The sequence below is a fragment of the Schistosoma haematobium genome, chromosome 7 (assembly GCF_000699445.3).
Source record: "Schistosoma haematobium chromosome 7, whole genome shotgun sequence".
Taxonomy (NCBI): Eukaryota; Metazoa; Platyhelminthes; class Trematoda; order Strigeidida; family Schistosomatidae; genus Schistosoma; species Schistosoma haematobium.
The window spans coordinates 12397382-12408278 of record NC_067202.1 but is presented as its reverse complement, the minus strand read 5'-3'; the positions used below and the strand labels follow the sequence as shown (position 1 = coordinate 12408278).

The following is a 10897-nucleotide window of genomic DNA, read 5'->3' as shown; positions in this document are numbered from 1 at the left end:
CTTTCAAACAATTTGATCAACTGAGGGACCACCATTTCTAGGAATAACACAGACTATCTAACTTCTTATCTTTTCTAAGCTGAAACCGATATTGAAAATTGTACGAGTGGAGTTAAACAGTCTGGGTTACGCACTTTCGAATTATATTTTCGTCCGGTTATCAGTAAGTTTTTATGTATGTATAGCGTTTCCTCTAAACTAGTTTTCTGTTCATGGTATAGTAGTTAGCCTATCGCTCATCAGCTTTTGAAGCCTTTAGGTCGAGTACAGCGAATCTTTTTTTGATATCTAGGATGTATTATATAGACCCAAACATTCTGAAAACCATGAAGCTTGCAAATAACTTTTAATTTTTGAGACTTAAGGTTTTACCTGCGCTTATTTCTTAGTCACGTTGACAGTACTGCGTAGATATGCAATCTGATGCAACAATAACAACATAATAAGATAAATGACCTTTGTCATTGAATTACTGACCGATTTATTGGTTGAATCGATACTTTTAATTGAAAAGCTGCAGTTAGCTGGAAGCTAATTGAGCCGAAAATTTATACGCATTTCAACAGGGAATTTATGTATATACCATGTCCACTGCTTTGTGAATTGTAGTATGGAAACAAGTCAAAAAATGGTAACATAACAATTGTGATATAGACATTATTCACACATGCATCCGCATCAATACGCAATACTTCACTTCTCCCCACTTCTTAAACTTGTTTCCAGCAATTGTCGTAGCTACCATTTTAATAACAATTAGAACTAGTATTCACGCTATTACTAGTTCAGATTCAAGTCACAACCAGTGGTAATCTGTTGTACACAATGATGTCTGTATTTGTGCAGGAAAGGTGTGTACTTAAATGCTTTGGGTACGTAATTTGGTATCACAAACCAATTACTACTTTTTAGGTATTTATAGACGTACCCTCAGAACTTTCGTCTGGAAAGAAAACTACAGTTATTATGGTGTCAGCTCCTAAGGCTAAGTGAATTTCGCGCGGGAATGCCAAAAGGCGCCGTCTGATTTGTTCGTTCATTAAATGTAGTGTCACTAGGTTAAGATTTGTTTCAGGATTGAGGGTTTAGGGTCGGAATTTAGGTATAGTATCCATCTGCCTGCTGTGTACAGCTTCAGAGACTAGATGCTTGTATAATAAGTTTAATACTACCACTTACTCTATGGTGTCAATGATTAACTTTTCACTACCGTTTCGAATGTTTTGAGCAGTATACAAAGGTTTTCCTATATCTCGCTATACTATAATGTCTAACCTTTAGTAGGTTGACGTCCAGCTTGAAGGTATCTTGTGTACTGAGGGGGGGGGGTATTATGAGTACAAGAGAATCGGAAGACGAAAAAAGGGGAGAGTAAAAGGATGATTTAATAAGCACGCCGATAATACTTATCTTTCATGATGAAAGTGATTGAAAACAATTGGCAATAACACAAGCGTAAGATTAAGATAATCTAATAATCGAGACCAGACGTTGGTGTCGTAAGGTTTCGAATGCGTTACAAAACGTGGTGTTTAAATTTGGTGCAGAAAATTTAAATTTGCCATTCTAATTCTGATTAGCTCGTTCCCATACCATACTTTTACCCTCAGCTTTAAGCCATATTTATGTGAGCAATAGTGATACAGTTCAACTACTCAATTTGCTTCACTTATCTCCACAATCAAACAAACTAGTGCTAACAACTGTTAACCACTGGGCGAAAAAGAAGTTCCTTGAGATTCAAATAAATCACGCACGTCATCATCAACTAGACTCTATAACCGTGGAGAACACTAAAAAAATTGATCGGCCCAGTGGTTGCAGGATCATTGTGTTGGCTTCATTTCAAAGATTGGATCAAAGTGTATCAATTTTCGCTTATTTGAAACCGTGGCGTTGCCAAAGGGATGCGAAAGTATTACACAAAGGCATGTTACCGGAAATGAGGTCACTTATCTCAGGACGATAGAGTTAATCATACCCAGGCCAGTAGATGTATTTTCCAGGTGCTTCGGTTTATGGCACCCCAGTCCAATACTTTGGTCAACTTCTGAGATTCCTGTTGAGCCTTGTTGCCGTCGTTTTTATAAGTTTTGGTTGATAGTTTTCACGTTTACAAATACTAGTTAGTCAGGAACTCTTCAGCACCGATTTACTTGTTAGTATTATACAATGCTGTCTTGTAGAATCACAAGTTAAGTTGATTGACGTACTTTGTCTCGAAATTTGATTCTTATGACGTGATATTTTTGAGATTCCGATAACTTAATTTTATTTAAATCACTTAACCGATTTCTTTTGTCTATCCGTTAATAATGTAAAAAAAGTTCAACAGGTACGTCCGAAATTTATGACAAGTATATGATATTATCGTTACACTAATTCTATATTGATCACTTCATGTTCAAATACAACCACACAAATCAAAGGGATATCAGTTTTTTCTTTTCACTTTTAGAGGTGCAAACCACTTATTCTTCAGGAATATAAGATCGAGAGATTAAAGAAAGCTCACTAAATCAAACTTTGAATATATTAGGACCTAGGAGATACTCCTACGGATACTCTCATCCATACACTCAGTTTGAGATATATTGGATATATTAGACATGCAACGTTTGTTAACCTACATCCCTCAAAATTTGAAGGTGGTGCTCAAAGACTCAATGACGTTCCTGAAACCTTTGTCTATTGGGTAAGTGCAATACAAACAACAATTACCTTGGGACTTTCTCTGGCTTTACGAAATGAAATCAGTTATTCATTCGATACCTGTAATATATGAGATTTCGTTCAAAATCTAGCTAGCTTGACCACATGGCTTAATTATTCTTGTACCATAAAAACTTGATTGTCTGATACGGATTAGTGCCTGGTTTCCCCTTCGTTTTTAGCCTTAAGTTTTTATTGCCACAATTCAGACTATACTAAACGATATCAGTTCTGTACATAGGGCCTAAATCAATTCTAAGACCATATATCGTAAAATTATGGTTCATTATAAGTGATACTGAAATCCCACTATATGGGGAGTCGTAGTATATACACATTTGTCGACTCATACAGGAAATTTGAAGATAATTAGATAGTAGTTGTAACTAATGACTATTATTCAGTAGAAGGTTTATTTTTATCTGAGGGATTCGCAAATTGTATATTTTATTTCATTGATATTATTCATTGTACAGTTGTATACAGTAGTCACCTACAAATCTCTGGTAGTTCGAGAAGTCTCAGATCTTTCAATCTTTTTCGATTCCACAGCCGTAATGTATACTTGGGTGCCAGCCTTATATCTCATGTACCAAAACGAGCAGTGAAAATATATACTAGGACAGGTGACAATGGGACAAGTAGTTTGTTTACTGGTGAACGTCGTCCCAAAAATGATCCTGTGTTCGATGCTCTTGGGACAGTTGATGAACTTGCATGTTGCATAGGCTTGGCGTCAGCTCATATTCATGATCATATATCCAGACAGCTCCCCGAATATGACGTCCTAACTGTTTTAAAACAATTAGAGCAAATACAATGTCGTTTACTGGGCATGTCGTCTTCAATAGCCACACCTCTTCCTCGTCCTGAAAACCAAACCGATATTTCGGAGCGTCCAAAGCGGTATAAGCGTGTGGCTTTTCCAGAGGATGTTTCAGTTGAACTAGAGCAATGGATTGACAATTTGACAAATGCTTTGCCGCTTCTAAAGGTCTTCATATTACCGTCAGGTGGAACTCCCGGAAGTTCCCTACAACTTGCGAGAGCTGTTTGCAGACGAGCTGAACGGTGTGTTATCAGCATGAACCTTCAACACGAATATCCTGTTGTCGAAGAAAGTGTAGTAAAGTACCTGAATCGTCTGAGTGATTATCTGTTTACTGCTGCACGATATATTACCAATGGCTTAGGATTTACTGAAAAAACATTTTTGTTACCTAACACAAAATCTAAAAAATAACTGCTTTAAACGCTATTTAGTACAGTATTCTTTAGACTCACCCATTTTTGACTACTTTTAGGTGTATTCGTATGTATCCTGGTGACGAATTGGGGCGAGGTGCAGGCAAGGTGTTTAATTAATTTTATTTTACAAGTTTTCTAATCTATTTTTTTACTTTATGCTCTTTAAATAACCTTTTTTATGTGAATTAGTTTATTTATAACTTCAGTAGTGGTTAATGCTTTTGTAAATCATTGATCAATATAAAATTGTTACTTGTTATCTACTAGTGTATGTCCATTTTTTTATTTTGACTACTTAAAATTTGTTCTCATCTTTTGAAAATTATAATACATGTTTATTGAAATGTTATATATGCACTTCTGCATATTTAGTTGATATGTCCATACTCTTCATTATATAATCTCCTTTAAGCCAGTCTAACCTTATTTTGGACAATGTTTATCTGACCACTACCCCCTACTTCGACGAGCAATTTTAGCCGGTCTGTGAACAGATTGAGAGAAAGATAGGGGCGACCAAACAAAAAATACATCAGTTCATGTTCATCAGCATATTTTCGAGACCGAAGGTTTTGAGTTTGGTCCCCAGATCTGCTGAGGATCCCCGTGCTAGGACGAAACAGCTGTATAGTCCTCCCAGTTTTTCGATGGTTGTTTAACAGATCGGTTTGTTATCTCAAAATTCAACAGCCTCTACAACCCCCATACTGATTGTTCCTATATTCCTTTATTGTTGGTCTGAGCCGCTTATGTATAAAAGCAGATGACATGGTTGAGGTCCATACGATAATCCCGTTTAGTGGCTACAGATTTTGATTGATGTGGCTCAAGATGGCTCAGGTGCTTTTACTTTTTTACCTTCCTCTTTATCTTCATTTCCACTATTCTTTTGTACATACCTTCTTACTGTCTTTTCTAATTATAGTGTTAACGTCCAGTCATTGTCAACGTAATTGCTACTACATTATTTTGATTCCTTTATTATTTGTTTCGTCATGATAATGTAGTAAGTGAACTTGAGCTAACGAATATAGTTATCCCAGGTTGTATGCTGGTTATGACTGACTGACTGGGCAATATTATTAGACCCCATAAAACAAGTGTGACCAAAAGAATATTGCATAAACCTGTACTTGATAATGGAATTGCATCAAGCTAATTGGACAGCTGCTTATTTCCCATAGTTTTTGTGATAGAAGATATTAGATTGGTATAGCCTAGTTTAAACCGTTTTTCATTCAGCCACAAAGTTACTTTGCTTTAGAGAACTACACATTACCAGTCTCTTTTCAAGTTCTACAATTAATAGTATTCAGTTTATAGTGTCTATCTAATGTTCGACTTTCAGCCGCTACGTTTGAGTTTCGAAACCCCGTCTCATCTGCTTAGGGTTGAACATCTGGATGGTATCGCTAGCCCTTGTACGTGAAGTATAGCTCAAAGCGAAGTAAAAGATTATGTGAATTGGAGTTGTAATATATTGTTTTCGGTAGCATGTTTAAAGTAGCCAGTGTATTGTATTAGATAGAACCTAAGAGTTAAATAGTAGGGGATAGTGATGACAATCGACTGTACTGTTGATTCACATAAATTAAGTGGTTATCTTTAATAATTTGGTACTGCTGTTAGCTATTCGTTGTTTTTTTAACATTAAGTTCAGTGGTTGAGGCATCATACGGATTCAGATTTCACCAATATTGAATATACAATCACGTTACAACTAATCGATTATCCGATGATAACCAATATAACAGCTTTGTATTAAATTTTAAATGTAAACTTGATATGATCACAGTTAAGTAATACTATACGACGTCAGTGTTTTTCAAATACGTTTGTTTCATGTATCTGCATGGACGTCTGAGGATGCTCAAACTTCCCTAACTTTATTTCTTGGTTTAATTTAACTTGGTACAATCGGATACTAAAAGTATGCGCCACTCAAATCATATTTGTGTACTGATTGGAATACTGCCAAGAGGTCAAACCGAGGTGGGTGGTTTCCCTAGAAGACCACTCCACAAGTCAGTAGAGCAATTTTAGATACCTAAGTAGATGGTGACTCAAATATGCTCTTACAACATTCATTTCCTCAAGATCATAGGATCTCATATACACCAATGCTTTGTAGTCAATGTTTCCCGAATCCTCCAGTTGAGTCCTCCGTATCCACCAAGTTCGTTTAAGCACCATACGTTCGCTTTTTGTCGTTTCATTTCCGTAAGCACCCTCACCAAGTGAAGTCACTGAATTGTACTTACTCGACCATGGATTGTACATTATGCTAGTTATTATGTAAACCAGGCAGGATCAAACAACATTTATTTTTTTCAACACCATGTAAGGGGTTCAAAGTAACGACAACTCATCCTTGATCGTTTCTCGTTTAAAACAATTACTTGTTGACTATTTTATAATTAGGCCGTTACTTGTTTAATTTTAGGTTATTTGTATCAATAAACAACATACTACTTATCACTAAAATCAATACTAGAATTTTGGTCACTTTAGTTGTTAATTCCCTAGTGAGAGGAAGGAAAAATCATGGACTTTATTGTTAGTCACTGAAAGTTATAATTGTTGTTAATAAGATGATATATCTAGAATGTTCAGTTTTATTACTACAGTAAAAGTCAGCATGTAAAAAACATTGGGACCATGCATATTTATCGTGTGTACACTACACCAACCAATTTCAGTTTATATGGAGAAAAGATTGTAGGTCGACAATTGTCTAAGGTTATTTCATGGGGTAAATGTTTTGCAGTTGATTTGATATACTATATTTCTGTGATTGCAATCACGTAGTTTAATTTAAGCGACTGCAAGATAGAAGGAATTTTGGCTAGATTACATGCGTCACATTAATTTCTGATCATTTTCGTTGTATAACCCTTTTATTTATAATCTCTGTGCTTTATATACCCTTCTTTTTCTGTTTTCTAAGTCTACACACAATCAATTGGGTTATAACTTTTCTATTCTATTCTTGTAATTAACGAAATTCGAAAACATTGATTCAGTTAGATAGGTAATCATCAACTAAGCCAGTTAGGCTCGGAAATTAAACAACTTATGGTCACATGATTATGTGAATTTTTGTTATTTTGTGTTCTGTAGTTTGCATAGTTTATTAGCGTGGTTTTCATTGTTGTACTGAGCGATAACATCATGAAATCTTACTGTTAGGTGATGTAAACATCCATTTGAGCTACAAATCTTCTCCATCATTTTGAAAATGTTTTCAGCCTAACATGCTTCTACTTTTTCGAAAATGTGACAACTGTGTTACATTTGAAAAATAAATAACACCAGATCGACACGTATCACGTAAACGAACCTGTAAATATGATTCAGGAATAGTTTTGATACGATAATTGTTTATAGAAAGACTATTGTATAATTCATAAAGTATGGTTATCCATGTCTCATATTATAATATTCTGTTTCTAATCTATTCTTTATACATTACTTCATAAGCCATTGACTGGTTGTTAACGTGTAATTGTTGCATAAAATCAGTCGTTGGAGGTATATACATATTCTGAATTCATGGTTAAACATTGTAGTTATGATTTTTAAATAATAAGTTTTCTTTTCGGCTTATCTGATGTACTCCACAATAAAATCTACTAGAGTCGGTTTGTGATATTGAATGAATTAAATTTACATATTTTGCGTCTAAATTACTTATGGTTTGTGAACACTGGTTATCTATAATCATTGTATAAAATAGTGAATAATGAATTCTTGAACTTATTAACCAGTTTATGTCGACATCCTTGTATTCATACCCAACCTCATGTATCCTGAAAGTTTCATCAGCCCTTGTGAGTAGGTGTCTGATAAAAAATGGTATACTTATGCAGAAAGTCCGATTGACGTTTGTCAACTTACCTCACAAAAGGTTTTTGATTATAAGTGCCTTCGAAGTATTATTCTCGTTTTGTGGAACAACTAAGTGGGCAGTGTGTTGAGTCCTAGGCTCAAGGTACCTGGCAAAAGTGGCAAGTCAGTTGATTAGGTTTTGAATCTCTATCAGATAAGTTGGTTAGAGCATGTGTTACGTATGCCTAATCACCATCTACCTCAGTGAACGATGCTTTTTGGTGCAAAAGTAGGTTGGAAAGTATCTACGGGTAGTCAAGCGAAGATGTAGCATCATTCTATGAAGGCACTGGCTGTTGTTCTGAACCATGTTAGTATATGCAGACTACCTAGTTGGAGACTAGATGAGACAACTAAGAATAGTCCATGGTGCAAGTGCGTCCTCTCTTTATCTCCTTCTAGATCTTCAACCCCAGCATTCCTTCATATACACTTTCACCCGGTCTTTTTTTAATCATATTCTCAATGTACAGTCTTTCTCATGACTACTGCTCCTACACTATTTCTCTTTGTTTTTGTATTCATATTGTTCATTTCGTCTCACTGCGCCAATCTGCTACAGTGACTTAAAACAACTCACTTCTATGCCAGGCTCTAAGTTGGCTGATTAAATTTGTGATCAATAACTCATCATTTTAATTATCTGATCGTATTTTCCTACTAATTAACAATTTGTAACCATCACCATATACTAACATGAGTGGTAAAGGTTATCAATAAGAAATAGTTTATAAAGTTACACTATTCTCATATTACATTAAATATGGGTTAACTTTCAAGTAGTAACACATTTACACTGTATTGATTAGCTAGGATTTATTTATTCCTATTATGGTTCTATAGGATGTTTGACAACAACTGAAAGACAATAACTTATCGTGCGATACATTATTTTTGTATGCAATCAAATAATTTTTCAGGAAATTATGTTTATTTAGATAGAATCGTTATTCAGATATGATAATGACATCCACTTATCTTACTGAGTATGGATTTTATGTATTAATGTATGTTTACTAATTTTCTCTTATCAAGGGTGGTGGTACTGGTGGTTCTATTCGGGATGCTGGTGGGGCGTTCGGCAAATTAGAAGCACGTAATGAGGAAGAATACTTCTATAAATTGGTAAACAATTATGTCATCAATATATATATATATATATATATATATATATATATATATATATATATATATATATATATATATATATATATATATGTATATATATCACTATTGCTAGTCATTTCATACTCTTTATCCTTCCTTTTTTTCAACCACACTTCTCATGTTTGGCTTTTAACTACAGCTAGTGATCTGGTTTCCTATGTGAGCCCTTGTTACTTTGCGGTCATCACATCGTGGGAGGATAATTCTTCAGATACCTAAGAGCAAAGCTAAATTGTTAGTGATCTTAAAGATCTGGGAGCGAACCCCAGACTGCAAAGGTCAACTGCTTGAGACTCGTCACATACTGCCTTTTCCGGAGAAGCTTTTGGTGTCTTAGTCTTACCGCTCTCCAAATGGCCTTCGTAGCATGGTAGAACCCAAAGGAATAAGTTCCCCTGCTGAAATAGCTTTATTGGGTCATCATGATATCCAGTCCATACCAACATGTCAAGAGGTCAGCTACTCTTTATTTTGTTAATTCCTTCTGTTATTACATGGATATCAAAAATGAGACAACTTGCACCGGTACATACTTATTCCAGGAACTATATTTTTTAACTTATGGATATCAAATTAATTAATTAGATGATGTAAGATGGTACCTACTGATTATATATATATATATATATATATATATATATATATATATATATACCTTGGTCCAGATGCGTTGTGTTGTAAATATAGATACAAAACTGTTGTGATTCGATCACGATATGTGAGACTACTTAAGAGTATTTATTTATTCAAACACATAAATTTTGGTAGAAAGGGGCACCAAAATATATATGCGATAAACAAAATTTGTGTGAGGGCTTGGATAGGGCCTGGCTGCACTAACCAAAGCAGGTTGTTTTCTTAAAGGGTCACAACCCGAGCCTTTGGCCTATAGATCTAGTCCACAAGGTAGTGGAGCACCGTCAGGAAATGCAGACCCATGGTACTTAGTGACCAACGATTAGTTTATACGCTATTTATTCCCTAATGATCCTGGTCCCCATGCGTACCATTGGTTTGGAATCAGTTTACCAACTTCCGTAAATGAATTCTTCGTACCCATAAACTCTGTTTACGCTCTATTAAAGTAACTTTTTATAAAGTTGTGAATTATTTTTTTTTTGTTGTTGTTGTAGCAACAACAACAGTTACATGAATTAAAGAAGCATTTAGAAGAGGAACATGAACGTGAAAAGAAGGAGATCAAACGACTTGAAGTAAGTTTTTCGACTGTAATGTTACTTTTATTCAAGCTACTGTATTGTAACAAGCTGGAATAACCATTTAAGCTGTGTTTATGAATTCATTAGAGATTCACAAATTACTATCCTCCGATCTTCGAGACATTCTTCGAATTCTATGACAACTCAGTTAACGAGATCGGGAATCTTTATCTATTGAAGTTTTCGCGATATGTGTTATTTATGACCCCGTATATTGCCTACCTCATCACTGATTTGATAGGTGGAGTAGATGTAGGTTGGAAGAAAGTTTTGTGCTGGCCAAACCAAAATGTAATTTCAGTCTATTAAAGCATTGACTGTTGAACTAGACTATATTGGCGGATCCAAACCACCTTGTTGTATTTCGCGTTATCAGTAGTTAGAGACGTTCGGTAACATAACTCAGCATAAATGAAAGTAGTTCATAAGTATCCAATCTTTATCTTCATCTGGATATTAAGTTTCAGTATTTCTGCATCCATACTTTTTCATTCAGTTTTTTTTCTCAAACAGTATCCTCAGTGTTTAGTTTTGACTATCGTTATTATTATTATTATTATTATTATTATTCCGACTCTTTCCCATTCAACTTGTTGATTTTATATCATTGTACTAATCTGGTGCGTCGAGTTAAGTTCTGCGTTGGTTATGACCGACTAACT

The 10897-nt window shown here is 35.0% G+C and overlaps 1 protein-coding gene across 2 annotated transcripts in view; it reads left to right on the top strand.

Moving 5' to 3' along the window:
- The window catches only part of MAI2_1 (ATPase inhibitor mai-2, mitochondrial), a 34207-nt gene continuing 23310 nt past the window's right edge, over positions 1-10897 (top strand). For both annotated transcript variants that reach the window (XM_012938110.3, XM_051218014.1), the window contains exons 1-5: positions 1-163; positions 2459-2695; positions 4017-4065; positions 8884-8973; positions 10149-10229. In XM_012938110.3, the coding sequence (XP_012793564.1) occupies positions 2610-2695; positions 4017-4065; positions 8884-8973; positions 10149-10229 (306 nt within the window). In that variant the 5' untranslated portion in view covers positions 1-163; positions 2459-2609. The remainder of the gene's footprint in view (positions 164-2458; positions 2696-4016; positions 4066-8883; positions 8974-10148; positions 10230-10897) is intronic.